The sequence below is a fragment of the Megascapheus bottae genome, chromosome 4 (genome assembly GCF_031878675.1).
Source record: "Megascapheus bottae isolate mThoBot1 chromosome 4, mThoBot2.hap1, whole genome shotgun sequence".
NCBI classification, from domain to species: domain Eukaryota; kingdom Metazoa; phylum Chordata; class Mammalia; order Rodentia; family Geomyidae; genus Megascapheus; species Megascapheus bottae.
The window spans coordinates 14,872,429-14,897,223 of NC_143512.1; the positions used below are offsets into that span (position 1 = coordinate 14,872,429).

A 24,795-nucleotide genomic window follows, 5' to 3' on the forward strand; every position below is an offset into this window, starting at 1 on the left:
GTTAGGCCTAGTGGTAGAGTGCTTGCCTAGCATGCATGAAGACCCGGCTTTGATTCCTCAATACCACGTACATAGAAAAAAATGCCAGAAGTGATGCTGTGGGACATGTGGCAGAGCTCTACCTCAAAACTGTTAAGAGTAAAATAAAAAATCCAAGTGTTTGGATCATTATTGATGTTTAATTTAAAGGCATTATATACTTGTCACTTGGCCTCATTTTTTCTTTCTAATTGTCTTTATTAGGGTTGATATTACTGATAATGTTATTAATGCCAGTGATAGTAATAGAGACTGTTCAGAACCTGTGGCTGGCAGTAACTTAGAAAATGAAGTTATGCAACAAGATTTCGTATTTGAAGATCAAGAAAATAACCAGGTAAGAAGTATTTAAAAAAAAAAGCCAAACATCTAGAAGCACAACTCCTGATTGTTTTGTGTGTCCCTTTGATAGCAGAAGTAATAGTATTTTTGCTGACATATATGTCTCACTTATAAGTCCTCCAGAGTAGTGAAAAAAAGTCTTTTTCTTGTTTCAAAAATATTAAAACAATTACTGGAAAGAAAATACTATGATGTTAGCTGAGATTGTTAGGTGGTATTGTGGTTGGATTTTATTTATTTTTGAACTCTGGCCTTGTGGACTGTCCCTGAGCTTTTTAAATCAAGGCCACCGCCCTACCCCTGGAGCCACCATGTCACTTCCTGTTTTCTAGTCACTTCCTGTTTTCTAGTGGTTAATTGGAGATAAGAGTCTCTCTACGACTTTAGTGCTCCCAGGCTGGCTTTGAAACTCAGATCTCACCCTCCTGAGTAGCTAGGATTACAGGCGTGAACCACCATGCCTAGCAGGATTTTATTATCATTCAAAGCTTTCCTGTATTTCTTACTTTTTCTGAAATTTAGTGTAGAGAATTTTTTTTCTTTCCTTTACAATTCTTAGTGTTGGGCTTGACCCCTGTAGCAAAAGACAGATTTAACAAGAGAAAACTAAGCTGAAGCTTCATAACATGTATACCTCCTTGTATACATAGGAAGTAGCTGAAACAGTACATTTGTGACAATCATGGTGGCTTACATGTCACCAGTTTTTTCTGAAATAATGAAAGATATAAGGAAGTCCCAGTTACAAAGAGATAACTAGAAGGAAGACTGTCAATGAAAGTAAATCTGTTGATAGTTTGTATTGATTCTCCCTGGTCAAGGAGGTACACTCAGAAATGACTTATTTCCATTGTAGTTGAAAATTTCTTTTACTTGAAAGGTAATGTCTATTTTGTCTTGTGTTTTCTATTTCTCAAAGTAATTTTAACATATTCCTCATGCTAAAGAGCTATATTTTAGTTTTATTTTGTCATTCATGGGGCTTGAACTCTGCCTGGGTGCTATCCCTGAGCTCCTCAGTTCACATTTGAGCCATAGTGCCATTTCTGGTTTTCTGGTGATTAATTGGAAATAAGGATCTTACTGACTTTTCTGCTTGGGCTGGCTTTGAATTGACCTTGGCTTCCTGAAGTAGTTAGGATTACAGGCGTGAGCCACCAGTGCCTGGCTAAGACCTATATTTTGGAGTTGGGATTTTTTTTTTTTATAATTATAGGATTTTATATAATTAGAGAGTCTTTTTGTAATTCTAGAAAAACCCATGACATTATCAGTCTTGTGCTTGTTTTGTAGGATTTTTGCTTTTTTTTCTTTGCCATTCCTGGGGCTTGAACTCAGGGCCTGAACACTGTCCTTGGGCTTTCTCAAGGCTAGCGCTCTACCACTTGAGCCACAGCACCACTTCTAGCTTTTTTCTATGTATGTGGTATCGAGGAATCGAACCCAGGTCTTCCTGTATGTTAGGCAAGCACTCTACCACTAGGCCAAACTCCTGGCCCCGTGAAACATTTTTTATACTGTTATTTTTGCCATGGTTTAGAGAAAAAATAGTCTTTAAAAAAATTTTTTTTCAATTCTTTTGCCCTTTATTCTAGTTATCTCTGCTTCTTTTCTTCTCAGCGTTTCTTTTTTTTTTTTTTTTTTTTTTTGCCAGTTATGGGCTTGGGCTCAGGGCTTGAGCACTGTCCTTGGACTTTCTCAAGGCTAGAGCTCTACCACTTGAGCCTCAGTACCACTTCCGGCTTTTTGCTCTGTATGTGGGGTACCGAGGAATCGAACCCAGGTCTTCGTGCATGCTAGGCAAGCACTCTACCACTAGGCCAAACTCCCGGCCCATCAGCGTTTCTTTTATGCTGGTATCACCAGAGCTTAAGCAATCTCTGGTTTTGTTTGCTTGCTCATGGCTGGTACTCTTCCATTTGAGCCACACGTCTGTTTTGGTTCATTGCTAGTTATTTCTTTGGAGATGGAGTTTTGGAGATTTTTTTGCCTGGGCAGCCTTTTGAACTATTATATTCCAGGTCTCAGTTTCCTAAGCAACTAGAATTACAGGCATAATATACCTGTAACAAAACTTGATTTTTTTTTTTTTTTAATTGTTACTAGGGTTTGAAGTCAGGCATCTGTATTTGCTAGGCACGTTCTCTACCACTGAGCCACATCACCAGCCCTTCAATTTTAGAATTACTCTCACTACTGGCCATACTTTATTTGGCTTTCCTGGAGGCCAGGAATATGGCCTAGTGGTAGAGTGCTTGCCTAGCATGCATGAAGCCCTGGGTTCGATTCCCTGGTAGCACAAACACAGAAAAAGCCAGACGTGTGTGGCTCAAGTGGTAGAGCCCAAGGACAGTGCTCAGGCTCTGAGTTCAAAGCCCCTGAACTATCAAAGCAAAAAAAAGAGAGAGAGAGAAAGAAAAGCAGAATGCTTAGTACATACTTGCCTAGTAAGTATGTGGTTCATAAGTGAGTACTGCCTCCCCCCTCCAAAAAAAAAATAAAAGTTTGTTGGGCATGGTGGTAGTGTGGTAGCCTTGAGCTAAAGAGCTCAGGGACAGCGCCCAGGCCCAGAGTTGAAGCTTCATGACTGACCAAAAAAAAAAAAAAAAAAAAGTCAAAAGTTTTATTTTTAGAGAGGGTTATTAAAAGTACAAATTTATGAAGTTTCAGTAGTGCTTAGGGCATTTGTATTAGAATTGGGTATTGTTTTAATTTATGGAGGAATTGGGATGAGGTAGTATCACTAAAATGATTGGAAGAGATGGTATAGGGGGGTTGTTTTCTTGTGTGTTTAAAGGATCCTCATCTGAAAAACAATTTCTGTGAACCCCTGTATGACTTTAGTCTCTTTCTTCTTTTTTTTTTGCCAGTCCTGGGCTTGAGCTCAGTGCCTGAGCACTGTCCTTGGATTTTCTCAAGGCTAGAGCTCTACCACTTGAGCCTCAGAGCCTCAGCACCACTTCTGGCTTTTTTCTATGTATGTGGTACCGAGGAATCGAACCCGGGTCTTCATGCATGCTAGGCAAGCACTTTAACCAGTAGGCCAAACTCCCGGCCCCTCTCTTTCTTCTTGTACTTGAAGCTTACTAAGCAGGTGCTCTAGTTGAGCTACTAGTAGTAGAGTATTTTTTTTCCTGCTAGAAATTCTCTTCATGGTTGACAAGTAAAAAGCAGGCTTACTTAGGCAGGCAGGATGAGAAGACTATTTAAAATTTGTATGTTTTCATTAGAAGAATGTTTCTGCAGTGTTCTTGGCCCAATGTAGGCAAGCAACCGCTTGATTGTAGCTCAAGACTTTTTTTGGGGGGGGGGGTAGAAAAGGGGTTGCTTTTGAGAGTATTATGCTTGAATTTAGGGTCTTGTGCTTATTACTAAGTAGGTGAGTGCTCTACTTCTTTAAACCACACACCCAGCTTGTTTTTGTTTGTTTTGTTTTGCTGTAGTTGTTTTCAGATAGAGTTCATGTTTTTTGCCAGGGCTATGTTTGGATCACAATATTCTTTCTTACACCTCCTGTGTAGCTGGAATTATAAACGTGTTATCCCACTTGGCCACTGTTCTGAAATGGAGATCCTGATATTCATATAATCTCTATTAATATGGTGTTGTATTCTTTTTGTCAGTCTGTAGGTATAATGTTAGAGCCATGTAGTGACCATGGTGATAGTGAAGATGGCTATCTTGAGAGGTAAGCATTTTTCTTGTTGCTGATACATCACTGATAATTGGAAGCTCTTCACAGATTTTTGGGATGAAAATTTGAGATAATTATATCCATTATAAGATAATTTTAGAAGTCTAAAAATTTAAACTTACTGTTTTAATGTTGGGTATAAAAGCCACAAATGGTCAGAGTTGTACAACTTCAGACATTTGTCATTACTTGGAAAATACTCAAAAGAGAACAACACACTTTTCCCTGAGACACCTAAGACTTTGATTTTTAGAAAAATTGAAATGTATTGATAATATGAATACATCAGTAAATTCAAATTTTCAACTGAAAAAGAATAAGGTATTTCCAAAAGAATAAGGTATTTAATTAGGTATCCACAGGATTTTTCTCTCTGCTTTCCATTCATCCAAGGTGTGTCCCAAACTTAAACATTTGCTGTTTGTTTACCTCCCTGGCCAGCTATAAGATAGGAAGGAAATGCCTCCTGTCTCAGGACCTGAGATTTCAACCAAATGTAAAATTTTTGTTAGGTAAGAATCTCTTTGGATAGAAGCTCTCTAGAGTGATTTTAAGTCACTAGATAGGACTTGACTCCTCTAATGGTTTCCATGAAACAACTTTCTTAGGAAAAATGATTTGATACTCTGAAAGCATGTAAGTTGCTATAATCAGTAGCATTATTAATTTGCTGATAGTCTTATGACCACTGTAAACTTGTGTTTTGAAGAAATTCATTGTCTCTTAATTGTGAGTAGGAAACCTGTTGTTGAGGGTAAGTACATTCTTTGGAGCCATATTTCTGGCGTGTCATCATACTCTGAAGGTCCACAGATTACCAGCTTACAGCAGTTCCTTTTGCTTCCTTTCAGGAGGCAGGAATGATCCTCTTCCAGTCCAGGGAATTTTGGAGCTATGGGCTGAAGATTTAAGATTAACAGGCATCCCCAGAATGATGACATCTGGATTTGGTAGAACAATAAGGATCCATTTAGTGAGGACTCAAATCTTTTTGGAAAAGCTCTTTCCTCTTCAACTTGTATAGGTTGGCAAACTTGTTTTTAGATCCAAAGAGTGCCTTGGCTAGGTCAATTACATTTTGCATGTTTAATACTCATATTTCTCAAATTTACGTGATTAGAGCTTTTAGTCTGTTAGGATAGAATGTACACATCCTATCCTAAGCAAAGGAAAATGAGCTTTTGAGGAAATTTTATTTCTCATGTTCTGAAAGAATAAGGAAGTTTTATGTATATGTGAGATGATTTGCCATGCTGAAATTAGGGCTGGTCTTCTGAGTGCTCACTCCTGTTAAGACTAGTTAGAAATAGCACTTGAGTGTATTGTAAATTGCCACAGACATCTTTGAGGGGGGTGTAAAATTAAAAAAACAGCATACTGATAAGCTGTTGTGTAACTGTTGATTGGCCAAATGAGTAGATTGTGACAGCTCTCCTCCCATCCCCCCCAGCCCTGGGGCATGAACTCAGGGCCTGAGTACTGTCCTTGGGCTTTCCTCAAGGCTAGTGCTCTACCAACTTGAGCCAAGGTCTTCAGCTTAAGGCTACCACCCTACCCCTGGAGCCACAGACCCACTTGTGTTTTTCTAGTGGTTATTGGAGATAGGAGTTGAACTGCTGTCCTCAGATCTCAGCCTCCTGAGTAGCTAGGATTACAGTCATGAACCACTGAGTCCAGCGACAACTTGTTTTAACGTGTGTGTGTGTGTGTGTGTGTGTATGTGTGTATGTGTGTATGATGGTGCTGAGGCTTGAACTTAGGGCCCAGGTGCCATCCCTATCTATCTATGTATCTATGTATCTATGTATGTATGTATGTATGTATGTATGTATGTATCTATCTATCTATCTATCTATCTATCTATCTATCTATCTATCTATCTATCTATCTATATCCATCCATCTATCCATCTATCCCAGTCTTGGGCTTGAGCTCAGGGCCTGAGCACTGACCTTGGACTTTCTCAAGGCTAGACCTCTACCACTTGAGCCTCAGCACCACTTCCAGCTTTTTTCTTTGTATGTGTTACCAAGGAATTGAACCCAGGTCTTTGTGCATAGTAGGCAAGCACTCTACCACTAGGCCAAACTCCTGGCCCATTCCTAGCTTTTATACTGAAGGCTGGAGTTTCACCCCATAAACCACTGTTAAGTTTTGAGGTGGAAGGTTTTAAGATGTAGTGACCTTTTAGGGTCTGGAAATGTAGTATGGTGGTAGAGCTTTTTTTTTTTTTTGGCATAGCATGTTTAAGACCCTAGTTGAATTCTCCAGCACCACACACATACACACACGTAACCTTTAGTTATAATCTTATAATGGAACATAGGTTTAAAGCATAGACAAGCAATTAGTTATAATCTTATAATGGAACATAGATTTAAAGCATAGACAAGCAGATGAATACCTTTTTTTTTTGGCCAATTCTGGGCTTGAACTTAGGCCTGGGCACCGTCCTTGGGCTTTCTCACTTGAGCCACAGCACCACTTCTGGCTTTTTCTGTGTATGTAGTTCCGAGGAATCAAACTCAGGTCTTTGTGCATGCTAGGTAAGCACTCTGCCGTTAGGCAGCAGTCCCAGCCCCAGATGACTATCTTTTTAAATAACCATAAAAAGTCTCAGACTGGGGAGAATAAAATTATTGGTTAAAAGTAAGATTTTTAAAAATAATTTCCCTTATGCACATATCCTTTTTTTTCTGTTTATTGTGGATTTTAATTTTCTTTTTATAAAGATTTTTATTTTGAGAGGTGGATTTGTATGTGGAGAGGGTAGTGGGGAAAGTTGCTTCATTTTTCTAAACCTGGGGTTATTCTGTGGATCTTTACAGTATTATGCACATTTTCAGATATAGGGCTCCAAAGAACCGGTATGTGCCCAGCTTTTTCCTCCTTTCATTGTAAACGGTAATTATATTGGGAAGTAGAGGAATATAGGAAGGGTGGCTTTATTTTTAATGTGATTTTACTTGTGTTTTTAGGAAAGAATATTTGTTATTCGAAAATGATAAATTGTCACACTTAATTCTGGTAAGAATATTTTTATCTTTTGGTTATTGAATAAGTTGTTTTGGTTAATACATCAGTTATATTTACCCTTAATTCTTGCATTGGATAGGCTTAATGGAGATTTAAATAAGAATATTATTATCAAATGTATAGTAGCTAAGCAACAACTTAATTTTACGCTTTGGGCTATAAGATTGTTGGTTATGAAAATACTGTTCTAAATTTAAGATCCAAACTTTGTCTCTCAGTACGATATATTATAAAGCTGCAAGTTTATATTATGAAATAATTTGGATGGTGGCAGTGGGAGCACAGGGGCTTTATAGGCAAAGTAAACCTTGACTGCACAAGTGTATGTGCTTTGCTGACTTTTAAGTGAAACATGAAAAGTTTCATGGTTGTTAAATGTGTTTTTTACTTTAAAATACAGGAGTCTAGTAGCAACATTCGTGATTTGAATGCTAACACTGAATCAGAAATGCCAGGAGGTCAAAGTGTTGGTGTTCAAGGGGAAGCAGCATGTGTCCAAATTCCACATTTAGATCTGAAGAATGTTTCTGATGGTGATAAATGGGAAGGTAATTTTACCCACACACATTATTTTCTTGATAGTGTTATTTGTAACTGACGTTACCTAAAGAAGTAATGGGACTCCTGCCCTTTTTTGGACAGTCTTATTTGTCTTGATCTTCTGATTTCCCCTTCATACAGGATGTGTGAGGGGTTTTTGTTTTTATTTTGCATTTGGTACTGAGGTTTGAATTCAGAGCCTCAGACTCTTGCTCAGCTGTCTTGTTCAGACCTGGTAGTCTACCACTTGAATCACACCTTTTTAGTCTGGCATTTTGCTGGTTAATTGGAGATGGTATCTCACAGACTTTCCTTCCCAGGTTGCCTTCAAACCTTGATCCTCCAGGTCTCATTCTCCTGAGTAGCTAGGCTGACAAGAGTGAGTTCTTTTTTTACTCTGATACACTAATGAGATTATGAGGAACTGGAGCTAACCTGCCTTGAGTAACTGTTAGTGCTGGGCATGGTGGCCTATGCCTGTAATCATGGCACTTAGCAGGCAAGAAGAGTTTAGAGCAGCCTAGGCCATATATCAAAACCTCATCTTTGTAAACAAATGAGAGAATTGAGGGTAGGCTTTTGTTTTTAAATCAGGTGTTACCTCCTAAGTCTTTGAAATCCATTGTGTTAGGGCTTGAGGATCTCACCAATTTAAGGGCACTTAGCTAACTTTTTTTTTTTTTTTGCCAGTCCTTGAACTGGGCTTGAACCCAGGGCCTCAGCGCTATCCTTGGGCTTTCTCAAGGCTAGAACTCTTACCACTTGAGCCATAGCACCATTTGTAGCTTTTTTCTATGTATGTGGTGTGGAGGAATCGAACATGGGTCTTCGTGCATGCTAGGCAAGCACTCTACCACTAGTCCAAACTCCCGGCCCTTAGCTAACTTTTTGTCATCAAGAATACTTTTAAATATCTTCAAGGGAAACCCTAAGTAAATATTATTCCATACCAAAAATTTGCACAAAGGAATGAAGTTTAACAAGCATTAAGAAAACCTTAAATTGTAACTGAATTGAACTTCAGCGAATTAATTGCAAGCAGGAGTGTTTATGGGGAAAAATATATTGAAATTCTTGGGAAACAATGTTAATGATTATCTAGGCAATCACTATATTAGTGTTCACTAAAGTTTTTTCAATATGTTGTGTTTTTTGTGAACTTCAAAGTAAAATGTTGAAGGGGAAGCAAGAAATAAATTTGAATCTGGTAGTCTTTCAGGAAAAGAAAAGAACAACACAACTCAGGAATTTTAATCAAGTTACATGTTTGCTCTCTGGGAGCATGATCCATAGATTATTTCACCTTTAGAATGTTATTTGGTGACATGCAATGGTTATGGTAATAAATGGAATTAAAATGCCAATGCTGTGTGTCTTTGGTCACTGCAAGTCCATTTAGCTGATCATAGTTATAACACATGTCATCTCTTTATTTTTAAGATTTAAGCTGCCTTTTTTTTTTTTTTTTGGCTTTTCTGGGGTTTGAACTCCAGGTCTGGGCACTGTCCTTGAGTACTACTTCTGCCTTGTTCTGTGTATGTGGTACTGAGGAGTCAAACCCAGGGTTTCGTGCATGCTAGGCAAGCACTCTACCACTAAGCCACATTCCTGGCTATGATATTTTTTAAAGCTCCCACCAAATGTTGGTCTATGCCAGATTTGATTGCTGTCTACTACTTTGGTGTTTTTTCTTTTTTTTTGCCAGTCCTGGGTCTTAAACTCTCAGGGTTTGAGCACCGTCCTTCGACACTTTTTGCTACATGAGCCACAGTGCCACCTCCAGGTTTTTCTGTGTATGTGGTAATAAGAAATCAAACAAAGGGCTTCGTGCATGATAGGCGAGCACTCTACCACTAGGCTATGCTCTTGGCCCTACCACTTTGTTTTTAGAACTTTCTGATGCCACACAGTAGGCATACTATGAGCGCAACTCCTCCCCTCCCATTATGAGCCTTGGACTCTGGGCTAGGGTGCTGTCCCTGAGCTCTTTAGCTCAAGGCTAGCGCTCTACCACTTGAGCCATAGCTGCCACTTTCTGGTTTTCTGATGGTTAATAATTGGAGATAAGAGTTTCACAGACTTTTGTGCCCAGGCTGGCTTTGAACTATGATCCTCAGATCTCAGTCTCCTGAGAAGCTAGTATTACAGACGTGAGCCACAGGCACCTGGCTATGAGTTTTAAACTAAATCAGGAATTGCCTTTTGTTTGCATTGTTTTGAATTATTCCAGACTTTTGAATTTAGAGGATGTGTTAGTATACTGGTGGCAATGAAGAGTAAATATAGTACTTTAATTTCTTACTGAAGTGTAGTCATTGAAAATAAACAGTGGTTCATTGAAAATAGTGGTTTTTCAGAGCATCCTTGGAAGGTGTTTATGAAAGCTATGGGGATTCTGATGCACTTTTGCCATAGAAGCTGCAGTTGTATGGGCCAGATCCTGTGTTTCACTCATAGAAATGTGCTTCTTTTTACGTCTGAGTAGATTGGGACTTTTTTCTCTAGCTTCAGTTTTCTAGAAGCTCCCCAAAGAGAGCCTCTTTCACTGATTCTTGGCTTTAAATGCCAGAGATGCCCTATTGCCACCTCACTCAAAAGTCATGACAAGTCCATGTAGACTTTCTGCTTGCTTGTCCAAGTAGAGGTCAGAAACATTCTGAGAACCAGTGGAGCATATAGCTGAAATTCCCAGCTCTGAACTGTATATGTCTGGTAGAGTGGCCATCAGGAAACTCTATTGTTTCTTTCAAATTTGCCTTAGTATTGAGTTGATTTTGTGAATTAAAAAAAAAATTCTTAAGGCATTGAAATATGTAGACTTTGGATATGTTGATATCAGAGACAAAAAATTGTTTGTGACTGCTAGTGAGGATGACTCTGAATTGAGGCCCTCTGCACTATTTCTTTAAGTGGGAGTTAGCAAGCAAGCTGTATCAGTTATGAATTGGAAGCAGCTCTTTTAAAAAGTCTTAACGTTTAATTATCTTTCCCTCAAATTCTTTCCTGCTCAATAAAATAGTATAATCCCCCCCCCCCCCTCTCTCTCTCTCTCTCTCTCTCTCTCCCCCTCTCCCTCTCCCTCTCCCTCTCTCTCTCTCTCTCCCTCCCTCCCTCCCTCTCTTCCCCTCTCCCTCTCTCCTTTTCTTTCTCCCTCCCTCCCTCCCTCCCTCCCTTCCCCTCCCTTCCCTCCAACCCCCTCCCTTTCTCTCCCCCTTCCTCTTCCTCTCCCCCTCCCTCCCCCCTTCCTCCCCTTTCCTCTCTCCCCCTCTCTGCCCCTCCCCCCTCTCTTCCCCTCTCTCTTCTCCCCTCCCCTCCTTTCTCTCTTCTTTGCCAGTGTAGGTCTTTACCATTTGAGACACAGTGCTACTTCAGCTTTTTCTGAGAAGTGTTTATTGGAGAGTTTCATGAACTTTTCTGCCCAGGCTGGCATTGACCTGTGAGCCTCAGATCTCAGCTTCCTAAGTCGCTAAGATTACAGGCATGAGCCACCAACTCCTGGCAAATAGTGCAATCTTTACAAAGGATAAACCAAAAGGAAGTGTTCCTTTTAGGCCTCATACATGCTGAGCAATCTCTACCATTAGGTAGACTCCTAGCCCCTGTAAAGGGGATTTTTTTTTCTTGTCAGAAATTCTACTGTAAGGCTTCAAATGTATCTGGTTACAAGTTTCCATTTCTTCTGTTTTATGTTTGTGTTTTAAAAAATATCACTACTTTTTTTTGGCCTTGTTTGCTGAAATGGAAATGTATATTTTAGTTATTAGTAAATGTCTTTGAACAACAGTTTTTGAGCAGAATGCCTAGCTAGTCTTGGGAATGTCTTTGGTAAATTTGGCTTTTGTGTTATGTGTATGGTTTGTTCTGACTGTGCTGTGTGTTCACTCTAGTATTTTTTGCCATTTTTTTCCATTTTATTAGCGTCATGCCCTATCACTTTTCCCCTCATTGATTTCAAAACAATGCATCTGCAGAGAGATGGGGAGGGTAAGTATGGTTCACCATAGTTTAGATTTCTTGCCTTTTTATGGTTCACTTGGTTTTCTTTTTATAAGCCCTTCTCCTGCTGTCCCCAAATTCTCCTGTTGTCTTGGGTTAAAAATGATACCTAGATGAAAAAAATCTTAAAAAAAAAGTTTTTTCCTTTAATTAAAATAGGAAATTTCTCAAAAAAAAGTTTATTTCCAATTATATTTGCTGGGACACAGGTACAAGGGTTGGGCTGAAGTTACCTTATTGCTGTTTTTCTAGTGGAATTGCACGCTTTGTATCCAAGTTTTAGTTGTCAGATTGTTTCAAAAGCTAATTACAAGCCAATCATGGTGGCTCATGCCTGAAACCCTAGCAACTCAGGAGACTGAGATAGAGGTTCAAAGTCAGCCCTGGCACTAAAGACCCTGAGACCCTTATTTCCAGTTAACCACTAGAAAACTGAAAGTGGAACTGTGACTTAAGGGGTAGGGTGGTAGCCTTGAGCTGAAGAGCTCAGGGACAGTGCCCAGGCCCAGAGTCCAAGCCCTATGATTGACATGAAAAGAAAAAGAAAACTAAATTACATTCTAAAAATCATAGAAACTAGATAATGCTCTAAGTGGCTAATGCATTTAACTACTAAAGTATTAAAATAGCAGTTTTAGCTATTATATGAAAAAATACCACTTTTGACTTTTGACACTCTAAAGTTGTCTTTCCATTCATTTTTTTCTATTAGTAGTGTCATAGTTTTAATTTTAATTATAACAAATGTGTGTGCCAGTGATGCTTGACATTAACTTTACATTTGGGGTTTATTTGTGGGTATTGTGCCTGACCTGTATATGCTTTATATGTAATCAAACCTTATATATGCAGAGACATCAGTTTATTAACATGGTTTCATTTGAGAGCATACATAGAAATTCCAGTGAAATAAATATGCTTTAGCTAGTGCTGTTAATTTTTTGCTCAGTTACATTGTTGAGACATTAATATATGCATATTTATATAGAAATCGTATAAGAGAAAATAACTGCCACAGTTTAATGTTAGAAGCTAGGTGCTGCCAGTTGAGTTAGCTCCTCTTTTGAAAATATTAGAATTGTTATGGAGTCAGAATACTTTTAAGTGTGTAGCATGGGGAAGACCTCATCTTCACCACTTGATAGTGTGTGTGTGTGTGTGTGTGTGTGTGTGTGTGTGTGTGTGTGTTAATGCTGGGTTTGAACTCAGGGTCTGGGTCCTGTTGTATAGCTTTTTTGCTGAAGGTTGGTGGGGTTTTTTTTTGTTTGTTTTTGTTTTTGTTTTTTTGGTTTGTTATGGGACACTGACTCTGAGTTCTTTAGCTCAAGGCTAGTACTCTTCCACTGGAGCCACAACGCCACTTCCCGGTTTTCTGGTTGTTAATTGGGACAAGATCTCAGGGACTTTAGTGCCCAAGCTGGCTTTGAACCTCGATCTTTAGATATCAGCCTCCTGGGTAGCTAGAATTATTGCTGTGAACCACCAGTGTCTGGCTTACATTGAGCTTTTTACTGGAAATTGGAATTAAGAATCTCATAGACTTTCCAGCCTATCTGGCTTCTAACTGTAATCTTTAGGTTTCAGGCTTCTGAATTGCTAGATGTACAAGATGGATCCACTGGCACCTGGCTGAGTGTTCAGTTTCTTAGTAGAAGAACTTTATTTCTTAGTAGAAGAACTTTATTTTTTTGGAGGGGGAGAGGCTGGGCACTTCAGCTCAAGGCTAGCATACTACCACTTTGAGCCACAGTGCCACTTCCGGTTTTCTAGTAGTTAATTGGAGATGCGTCTCATGGACCTTTGTGCCTGGGTTGGCTTTGAACCATGATCCTCAAATCTCAGCCTCCCGAGTAGCTAGGATTACAGTGGTGAACCACCGGGGTGCCTGGTTTCCTTAATAAAACATTTTTACAATATGAGTTAAGGTTATAATAAATAACATCTTTAGAATTAAAATTTAAAGAACTTTACAATGTCTTTTCTTGCTTTGACACTGGGTTCAGAAGCTTAAGGCAATTTAAATTTAAGGTATAGTTCCTTGTGAAAATAGTGTATGGGCTAAAAAAAAAGACTTGGCTAGCTATAAACAAATAAACATAACAATTGGCATTATGAAGATTCTGGTATCTCTTGTGTGTTTGTTTTACAGAGCCATTTCCTGCTTTTAAGTCTTGGCAGGAAGACTCTGAGTCTGGAGAAGCTCAGCTGTCTCCACAAGCTGGAAGAATGAATCATCATCCATTAGAAGAGGATTGTCCTCCAGTACTATCACATCGCAGTTTAGATTTTGGGCAGAGCCAGCGTTTTCTACATGATCCAGAAATGTTGGACTCATCTAAAGCACTCTCTTTTGCTAGGTATATAAGAGGCAGTTCCTGTTATGTGTCCAGGTCCTCTGGGGGATTTATTCTTCAGCCCTATTGTTAAAGCCCTTTTCCTGTTTTCTTTAAATATGTGTGTAAATTTTCCTCTGCTATTCTGAGTTCATTGAGGTATATGTAGTGTTTGGGATTTGCTATCACATATCATGATTTATTTCTCATCCATAATTTCAGAATTCTGAATGGGGAACAGCATGTACAGCTGATCTGTTCCTAATATTTTATCTTATTTTTTTAAAGTAGTTCTACAAGGGTTTCAGTTTGTTCATAGTGTTTTTGTTAAAATTGATTCTTAAAGTCAAATCCTTTTGTCCTCTAGTTTTAACTTTTTAAAGTCCTTTGAGCTCCAAAATGTCTTGTTTCTCTTATTCTCATCCAAGAAAAGTTTTAAATGATTCCAAATTCTCTTCTTTACCCCCTTAGGTTAGCTAGTTTTAGTGTCTACAATAATATTTATTAACTGTCCTTCAGTGTTAGGAACTCAGTGTTAGGAATTCACATGTGCTACTACTGAGGATTGAATTCAGGACTTTGAGTTCTTACTTGGCTTTTTCATTCAAGGTTGGTGCTCTACCACTTTAGCCACTTCTCCACTTCTGTCTTTTTGCTTGTTAAGTGAAAAGAAGAGTCTCATTGAATTTTCTTATTTTTTGGGAGGGGGTGGGTCATGGAGCTTGAACTCCGGCCTGGGCCCTGTCCTTGAGCTCTTCAGCTCAAGGCTGCCACCCTACTTCTGGGCCTGGGCATTGTCCCTGAGCTCTTCAGCTCAAAGTTACTGCACTACCCATGAGCCAAGCCCCACTTCCCATTTCCTAGAGGTTAATTGGAGATAAGAGTCTGGTCCTTTTGTGCCTGGGCTGGCTTTGAACCTTGATCCTCAGATCTCAGCCTCCTGAGTAGCTAGGATTACTGGTGTTAGCCACCACGCCTGGCTCTCATGGAATTTTCTGCCCAACTGTCTTTGGACCAAGGTCCTCAGATCTCAGCCTCTTGAATAGCTAGGGTCATAAGCTTCACCAATGGGTGCCTGGCCTAAGTTCACTTGCAAGATATACTTCCTTGTAGTAGTGATCTATCAAGATAGTTAGCAATAAAACTTTGATACTTATGAAGGTAATTCCTGCTGTTATACTGTTTCAATTCAGGATTAGAAGATCATCTTTTAGTTTAAAAGATGAAAAAAGAGAAGATAGAACACCTTACCAATTGGTCAAGAAACTTCAGAAAAAAATCAGACAATTTGAGGAACAGTTTGAAAGGGAAAGAAATAGCAAGGTAAGCTTTTAACATAGATTTATAGCTAGATCTAATACTAGAACTATTGTGGAGGGTTTTTAGAAAGCATTAGTGTAGCTCTTTTCTCATAGATATAACAAATCTGAGATGCCTAAATAAATTGTGATCATTACAAATCTGAGAACAAATGGATTCTTAGTGTTTTGAATTCTGAGTGTTGTTGCCATTGTAACGTTGCCTCTTTATATTTCCATTGGCAGAACAGCTTTTAGATTTCCGTTTTTCTCTTTTCAGTCCTGGGGCTTGAACTGAACTGAGGGCCAGGGTGTGGTCCTTGGGCTTTCTTAAGGCTAGTGCGCTCTATCACTTGTGCCAAAACACCACTTCTCACTTTTTCTGTGTATGGGTACTGAGCAATCAAACCCAAGGCTTTGTGCATGCTAGGCAAGCACTCTACCAGTAGGCTACACTCCCAACACAGCCTTTAGAATTTTTAAATCAAAATTCTTTAGTTTGACAAGTCATGTTTTTGCTGTTTCTCCTTTGTCTGAAATAAACAACCAAGGGAAGAGGAAAGAAGCGTAAGGGAGAGTTGGAAAAAAGAATAATTAATAATTAGAACATCTGGGCCAGGAGCATAGCATAGTGGTAGAGTGCTCGCCTCGCATGCATAAAGCTCTGGGTTCAATTCCTTGGTACCACATTCAGAGAAAAAGCTGGAAGTGGTGCTGTGGCTCAAGTGGTAACCTTGAGGAAAGCCCAAGAATAGTGCTCAGGCCCTTCGTTCATGCCCCAGGACTGGCAAAACAAAACAGAAGTGAGCAAAAAATGTCCAAGGAAAGTGGTAGGTCCTGCCTGAGTTCAAGTCCCACAACTGGCCCCCCGCCCCCCCCCCAAAAAAAACCAAAATTAGTGGAAGGAGTTCTAAATATTTTAAGACAGACACATGTTCAAATGTGACTTCTTTGGGAGGTGATGTGCTTATTATCCTGCTCTAGCTGATGAATAGAAATGAAGTGGAAATGAAATATATTAGTTGAACATAAAATAACATAATTATTATCTCAAGTGTCAATGATAATTGCATCATAATTTTTCAGCCCTCTTACAGTGATATTGCAGCTAACCCAAAGGTTTTAAAATGGATGACAGAGCTTACCAAACTGCGGAAGCAAATTAAAGGTACAGAAAACATGCTATATTTGCATTTCATTTTATTGTTTTTATATGTTCTGGTATTAGGGCCTTCTGCTACCGTCACTTAAACCGTCCTCCCCCAAGACTTATACTTTACCACTTGAATTAATTCTCTACTTGTAGCTGCTGCTGCTGCCGCCGCCTCCTCCGCTTCCTCCTCCTCCTCCTCCTCCTCCTGCTCCTCTTCTTCCTCTTCTTCCTCCTCCTCCTCTTCCTCTTCCTCCTCCTCCTCCTCTTCATCTTTTGGGTCATGGGGCTTGAACTCTGGGCCTGGGTGTTGTCCCTGAGCTCTTCAAGGCTAGCACTCTGCCACTTGAGCCATAGCACCACTTTCAGTTATCTAGTGGCTAATTAGACATAAGAGTCTCACAGACCTCCATGCCCCAGCTGGCTTTGAACTGTGATACTCATCTCAGCCTCCCAAGTGGCTATGATTATAGCCATGAGCCACCGTGCCAGGATTGATGGTTTAAATACTATGATTTTTCTTTTTCCTTTTTTTGGCCATTTGAGGGACTTGAACTCTGGGCCTGGGCACTGCCCTTAAGATCTTCAGCTCAAGGCTACCGCCCTACCCCTGGAACCACAGCACCTTTTCCACTTCTGGTTTTCTGGTATTAATTGGAGAGAAAGAGTCTCAAGGACTTATTGGGTGTGCAGGCTGGCTTTGAATGGAGATCCTCAGATCTTAGCCTCTTGAGTAGCTAGGGTTAGAGGTGTGAGCCATTGCTGGCTTTTTCTTCCTTTTTTTTTTTTTAGAGCAAAAGTATCTTTGTGAGGCTATACTCCCATCCCTCAACAATGTTAACTATTGTACTCTTCTTTCAAATAACTTTCCTTTGTTTTTATTAGTATTCTTTTGAGGATGCCCTATTTTTTAAGTCATAGCTGACCTGATACTATAGTCCTTGGGCTTGAATTCAGGGGGCTATCTGAGCCTTCTTGTTGGCGGGGGGAGGGGAAGGCAGGCCTAGGCATTACCATTTGAGCCACAGTATGTGATGCCAAGAAATGGAACCCAGGGCTTCATGCATGCTAGGCAAGCACGAGGCTACACTCCTGGCCTAAACAATTTTTGTAAATATTTTAGTTTTTGTAGATATTTTATTTATGTATTTGTTGATTCTTCTCCCCCCACCCCCGGCCTCTAGCATGTATACATGTCCTTTTGAAGGCATTTTATCGAGACTTTTAGTCAAGGGTCAGAAGTATATCCCAGTAGCAGAGTACCTAGCACACATGAACACAGGATACCAAACCTCCGCCCCCAGCACCTCAGAAGAAAGGTAGTTATAGTGAGTTGTTGACACTAGGGCTAGATTGCTAAATTGTAAGTGTTCTTAAATCATAAACTATTCTGTGCAGTTCTGGAAGATAGGACCAAGATGTCAGGTATTGAGGTGAATAGGGTTTCATCATGTAGCCCAAGCTTACCTCAAACTTGTGATCCTTCTGCCACAACCTTCCAAGTGCTGGTATTAAGGGTATGTTCATTCCATTGTGCACAGCTTGTGAATATGCTTGTTCTCCCGACCCCTCCTCCCCCTACAAGTTCCTCTACTGTGGCTTGAGCTCAAAGCCTGGGGTACTGTCCCTTTGCTTTTTTGCTAAAGTCTGATGCTCTACCACTTGAGCCACAGCTCCATTTTTACTTTTTCTTTTTTTTTTTTTTTTTTTCTTTGCCAGTCCTGGGCTTGAGCTCAGGGCCTGAGCACTGTCTTTAGGACTTTATCAAGGCTAGAGCTCTACCACTTGAGCCTTAGCACCACTTCTGGCATTTTTTTTCTATGTATCTGGTACCGAGGAATCAAACCAGGGTCTTTGTGCGTGCTGGGCAAGCACTCTACCACTAGGCCAAACTCCTGGCCCTGGCCAAAAAAAAAATCTTTTAAAGAAAGAGTCAAGGGGTGCTATTCTGAGCTGTTCAGCTCAAGACTTACTACCCTACCCCAGGGCATGGGCATTGTCTCAGAGTTCTTTAGCTCTAGGATACGGCCTACCTTGGAGCCACAGCTTCACTTCCCATTTTCTAGTGATTAATTGGAGATGAGTCTCCCAGCTTTGTAGGCTTTGTAGTGCTTGGGCGAGCTGGCTTGGAACGAGATTCTCAGATCTTAGCCTCCTGAGTAGCTAGGATTACTGGCATGAGCCACCATCCGGGCTATCTGAGTATCTTTATAGTAAATAAATTTGAATTTTGCTGTATATAATTTAAATATTTTGATTTAGAAATACCTGAGTCTGTGTCTGTCCTCTGATGTTTTGCAGATGCAAAACATAAAGGCTCAGATGGAGAATTTGTACCTCAGACAAGACCACGTAGCAACACTCTTCCGAAAAGTTTTGGCTCTTGTCTAGAACATGAAGATGAAGAGAAGGAAGGTGAAGTCAGAGTCATTCAGAAGGAGAAGAAACAGTCTAAAGAAGTAACTCTTGAACTGATTCTGAAAAGACTGAAGGAAAAACGTGTTGAGAGGTGTCTTCCAGAAGACGTCAAGGTAATGTTGAACTGTAATGTGATTTTTTACCCAGGATAGAATCTCTGAATCAAAATAATTGCTATAGCACAATATGCTATAATCTGGGTAGGTCATGTCAGTTCCTAGTTTTGTTTAAGCTTTTTGTTTTGGCCAGTCCTGGGGACAGAGCACTGTCTTTGGGCTTTATTTAAGGCTAGTAATGTTCTAACACTTGAGCCCACAGTACCACTTCTGACTTTTCTGTGTGTGGTACTGGGAATTGAACCTTGATCTTTGTGCATGCTAGGAAAACACTCTACCACTAGGCCGAACTCCCCTTGATCCACTTTTTTTTGGGGGGTGGGGTGGGGTTTGTCGTTCTTGGAATCAAACCTAGAACATTGCACTTGCCTAGTGCTTTGCCACTGAGCTACATCCCAGCACTTGATCCACTTTTGAGTTGATGTTTGTGCATGGTGACAAACAGGGATCCAATTTGAGTTTTCTGTATCTGAATGTCCATTTTTTTTCCAACACCAACTCTATGGTTTTATTTCTGGGTCTTCTAGTCTGGGTTTCATTGATCTTCCTGTTTATTCTGTGCTCATACCAAGTTGTGATAACCACCAGCATTACTCCTCTTTTTTTTTGGTGGGTCATGGGGCTTGAACTTTGCCTGGGCGCGGCCCCGGGGCTTTTCAGCTCAGGGCTACTGAAGCCCCACTTCGTGTATTTTTTTTTTTTAATTAAAGAATTTATTAACAGTGATTTTTTTTTTTTTTTTTTTTGCCGGTCCTGGGCTTCAGCTCAGGGCCTGACCACTGTCCTTGGACTTTCTCAAGGCTAGAGCTCCACCACTTGAGCCACAGCACCATTTCCGGCTTTTTCTATGTATGTGGTATGGACGAATCAAACATGGGTCTTCGTGCATGCTAGGCAAGCGCTCTACCACTAGACCAAACTCCTGGCCCTTAACAGTAATTTTTAAATCATATTTCAAATGATGTGTTTAACAAGTATTCATGAAGAGAATCTATATACAATCAATGGCACTTAGATTTTAGAACATAATTAAAATTAGGCTGAAGGTTTGTATGTCATAGATACATATTAATCTATGTAATAAAACATGTCTATAGAGTCATAAACTTTTATGTCTATGTAGCTGTGTTTATATTTCCAATACCATGTCCATAGCATTAGGTACGCAAATATTGAGTCATCGCTTTTGTACTGTTTGGATCTAAGGATACCATGCACCTTTTGTTACTTTGGTTTTGACTTATCTCACTCAACATGATTCGCTCTAGATTCATCCACTTCTCCGCGAATTCCATTATTTGATCTTGTCTGTTGGCTATGTAGAATTCCATTTGTGTGTGTGTGTGTGTGTGTGTGTGTGTGTGTGTGTGTGTACACCCACACACCCACACCCACCCACACACACACACCACATTTTTTGTATCCATTCATCTGCAGTAGGGCATCTTTTTTTGGGTTAGTGATGGGGTTTGGACTCTGGACCTGAGCTCTTCAGCTCAAGGCTACTGCCCTACTCCTTAAGTCATAGAGCCACTTCTGGTTTTTGTAGTTAATTGGAGATAGGAGTCTTTAATGCCTGGGCTGGCTTTGAACCTCAGATCTCAGCCTTGTGATTAGCTTGGGTTACAGGTTTAAGCCATGGTGCCTGGCTTTTGTTGTTGTTGTCAGTCATGGGGCTTGAGCTCTTCAGCTCAAGGTTAGCGCTCTACCACTTGAGCCACAGAGCTACTTCCGGTTTTCTGGTAGTTAATTGGGGATAAGAGTCTCCCCCACTTCTGGGTCGGGGCTAGCTTTGAACCTTGATCCTCAGATCTTAGCCTCCTGAGTAGCTAGCAGTTTCCGGCTAGTATGACTATTTTTTACAATGTTGATTCTCCCCATCCATGAGCATGGGAGGTCTCTCCATTTCCTAGCATCCTCTTTAATTTCTTTCTTTAGGCTTTTATAGTTTTCCTTGATTCCTTTATATTTTTGTAACTCCTAAATATTTTATTCTTTTGGGGGCTGTTGCAAATGGGATCATTTTCTTGACGACGACGACGACGACTCCTCCTCCTCCTCCTCCTCCTCCTCCTCCTCCTCCATCTAAGTCTTCATCTTTGTCATGGGGCTTGAACTCTGGACCTGGGCACTGTCCCTGAGCTCTTCAGCTCAAGGCTACCACCCTACCACTGGGTCTTGATTTCTTCTGTTTATATATTGTTGGCATAACAGAAAGGCTACTGACTTTTGTGGGTTGGTTTTGTATCCTGCTTTACCCTTTGAGCCACAAGACCATTTCCAGCTTTCCTGTGTATGTGGTTACAAGGAATCGAACCCAGTGCTTCGTGCATGCTAGGCAAGCACTCTACCACTAGGCCAAACCCCCTGCCCCAGACATTTGTTTTTGAGATAAAGTAGGTCTTACTGTGGGTTTCAGGCTGGCTTTAACCTCTGGATCCTCTGCCTGTGTCTCCCCAGTGTTGGATTAGAGACGTGTACCAACACACTCAGTTCAAATATTTTCTTTTTAAAGTTTTAACTAGGTCAAATGAAAAAGAAAAAAAAAATGTTACCTACTGCCTTTCCTCCACCTGTCCTCCCCTTCCTTTCTTCCTCTTCCCCCCATCTCCTTCTTTGAACTGGTCCTGGGTTTGAACTCCTTGGGTTCTAATAATGTTCCTGAGCTTTTGTGCTCAAGCCTACCACTCTAGGACTCTTTGGTTAACTGGAGATGAGCCTCACATACTTGCTGCTCTGGCTGGCTTTTAACCCTGATCCTCAGTTTTCATTCTCCTGAGTAGTGAGGATTACAGGCATGAACTACTATTACCCACAAGTCTGTGAGAGTCTTATCTTTAGTAAGTCACCAAAAAGCCTGAAGTGGATCTGTAGCACAACTGGCAGAGCTCCAGCTTTGTGCATAGAAGCTAAGGGACAATACCCAGGCCCTGAGAGTTCAAGCCCCAGTAATGGTACCCATACCAGTGAGAAAAAACAAAAATAAGTAAACAGTGGTTCCTCTGTGTGTAGTTATTAGAATCACATTTACTAATGTTAAACTAATTCTTGGACACTTAAGACCAGAAGCTCAGAAATCTCAAATTAGGTCTGACCTCTTACCCCATATGCCAAAGAGATAGGGTGAAAGGCAGAGAAAGGTTTCACATGGCAGCCATGGGAACACAGTACTTGAGTACATCTTTAGCCGTCTCTCAGTTACAGACATTGGCTTCATGTTAAATAGGGGGAATTGGAGATCATGGGTGAGAACATTAGACATAGTTAAAATACTTTTATGTACTGGTTTGGCCTGATTGAGCATTAGGTTTTGTCTCTCGAGTTTCTGAAAGGTTATCAATTTATCACTGAACAGGAATAAACTGCCTGTCCAGAGGGCTCCTGAATTTTTGACTGTTTCCTTTGGGATTAAGAAGATGGCATTGCTTTGGGCCTGGAGTATAGCCTAGTGGTAGAGTGCTTGTCAATACCCAGGTTTGATTCCTTGGTACCACATACATAGAAAAAGCCGGAAGTTGTGCTGTAGTTCAAGTTACCACTTGAGTGCTAGCCTTGAGAAAGTCCAAGGTCAGTGCTCATGCCCTGAGCCCAACACTGGGACTGGCAAAAAAAAAAAAAAAAGAAGAAGATGGTATTGCTTATCTGAACAGCAATTTGCTTTCTGTCACAAGGTGTTGAGCGCTATTCTTTACTGGAGTCCAAGGTAGTTGTAAAATGACTACAGCAGAGACTAGCTTACCTCAAAGGGTAAAGTTATAATGTGTGGGGTGATTCAGAATTGTGTAGTATTCTTGGTGAACAGGACACATCTAGCCCTTCTAGCTCAGCAGCTGGCGGATCACTCTAGGGTTGCAGCTCAGGGAAGATAGTACCTGTTAGCATTTCAGCTCTGCAGCCAGTAGCCTCCATTGGTTCTTTTTTGGTGCTGGTACTCAAGGCCTTATGCTCTCTGTTGGCTTTTTTCTCAAGGCTAGTGTTCTGTCACTTGAGCAACACTTGCATTGCTATCTTTTTTTTTCCTAGTTAATTGGAAGCTGCCTGGACTGGTTTTGGTTGGTTGCCTCTATTATAATTAGTTTTTCTGGAAGGTAAAACTTTTTTGGTTGTGTACCACAACATCCTAATTGGTTGTCAGTTCATAATTAGGTCCCTTTTGCAGAATCCTCCCCAGTGGGTAATGGAAAAGTTATTTAAACTGGAAGGGACTAGGAAGGGATAGAGGTGATAATATTCTAAAACAATATCTCTTTTGCATCTGGTTTAGGCTGGTTAAGATGCTCTCCAAGGGCCCAGGTTTTAGTTGATTCACAAGACGAATCAAAAGCATTTTTTATATTGCCTTTTACATTAATGGTATCAAAAGACTATGCAAACATTAAGTGACAAGCAGTTATGTGTGCTTGGTAACTAGTTAAAATGTGCATGTCAAAGTATTAAAAGTTGAGACAAAATGAAGTATTATCATTTTATAGATTTTAGGGTATTAACATTAAGTAATTTATCAAAAAGTTAGTATTTAAGCCCAGTGACGTGGCTCAGGCTTGTAATTCTAGCTACTCAACAGGCTGAGATCTGTGGATTGCAGTTTAAAGCCAGCCCAGGCACTAAAGTCCATAAGACTCTTACCTTAAATTAACAACCAGAAAACCAGAAGTGAGCCATGGTTCAAGGGGTAGGGTGGTAGCCTTGAACTGAAGAGCTCAGGGACAGTGCACAGGCCCAGAGCTCAAGTCCAACAACTGACCAAAAAAAAAAAAAAACAACACATTATTTGTGTTATTCAAATTATGCATTGGTGGCTTATGCCTGTAATCCTAGCCACTCAGGATGCTGACATCTAAGACTGTCAGTTTCAAACCAGCCTTGACAAGAAAGCCTGGGACACTCTTAACCTCTAATTAACCACCAAAAAGCTGCAAATGGATCTTGGCTCAAGTAATAGAGTGCTAACCTAGAGCAAAGCCTAGGGTCAAGGGCTGGGAGTTTGGCCTAGTTGGTAGAGTGCTTGCCTAGCATGCATGAAGACCAGGATTCAATCTCTTGCTACCACATACATAGAAAAGAGCCAGAAGTATTGTTGTGGCTCAAGTGGTAGAGCTCTGGCCTTTACTTTAGGACAATGCTCAGGCCCTTAGCCCGAGCCCAGGACTGGCCAAAAAAAAAAAAAAAAAAAAAGCTTAAGGTCTGAGTTCAGACTTTAGGACCAGCACATACACACAAAAATTAATATCCTCTTGAATGGCTTTATTTATATCTAGGTATTGGGCAGATTGTACAATGTTGCCTGTAAATTGATCAGCAAAGAATTCATTAGTCTGGCTAAGTGCTGATTGTCTATGCTTTCAACGTAATGATTTACATTGTAGGAGTGAGAATAATATTGGTGCCAATGTCTCATTTTTTTTTTTCCTCTCTAATTCTAGAAAATGACAAAAGATCATTTAGTAGAAGAGAAAACTTCTTTACAGAAAAGTCTTCTTTACTATGAAAGTCAACATGGAAGGCCGGTAATATCTCTTGCCAAAAGAGCATTAATCAGTTTTGTGGTCTGTTTTTCAGAAATGTTTATAAAGCATTGTTTCCTACATTTGGGAGATTGCCTACCTACTTAATACAAAATTTTGGGGTTAGAGAGTCTGTGTTAATCATTTGGATATTTTAGATTTCTCAGTTTTTTTTTTTTTTTGCTTCAGGTGACCAGGGAAGAAAGGAACATTGTTAAACCTCTCTATGATAGATACAGACTTGTAAAACAGATGCTGACAAGAGCTAGCGTCACTCCTGTCCTTGTAAGTAAAGCAAACAAATACTTCTCTAGTTCATTTTACCAAGA

General features: G+C 40.2%; 1 protein-coding gene across 3 annotated transcripts in view; it reads left to right on the forward strand.

Annotated features, from left to right (window-relative positions):
* Positions 1-24,795, forward strand: part of Fam13b (family with sequence similarity 13 member B) — a 76,592-nt gene that overhangs the window by 42,206 nt on the left and 9,591 nt on the right. For 2 of the 3 annotated variants that reach the window (XM_090331476.1, XM_090331475.1), the window contains exons 8-18: positions 244-376; positions 4,005-4,069; positions 7,054-7,102; positions 7,512-7,659; positions 11,570-11,635; positions 13,797-14,004; positions 15,174-15,303; positions 16,365-16,446; positions 18,730-18,959; positions 24,386-24,469; positions 24,656-24,751. In XM_090331476.1, coding sequence (XP_090187602.1) covers positions 244-376; positions 4,005-4,069; positions 7,054-7,102; positions 7,512-7,659; positions 11,570-11,635; positions 13,797-14,004; positions 15,174-15,303; positions 16,365-16,446; positions 18,730-18,959; positions 24,386-24,469; positions 24,656-24,751 — 1,291 coding nt within the window. The remainder of the gene's footprint in view (positions 1-243; positions 377-4,004; positions 4,070-7,053; positions 7,103-7,511; positions 7,660-11,569; positions 11,636-13,796; positions 14,005-15,173; positions 15,304-16,364; positions 16,447-18,729; positions 18,960-24,385; positions 24,470-24,655; positions 24,752-24,795) is intronic. The other variant, XM_090331477.1, reaches the window with a different exon arrangement.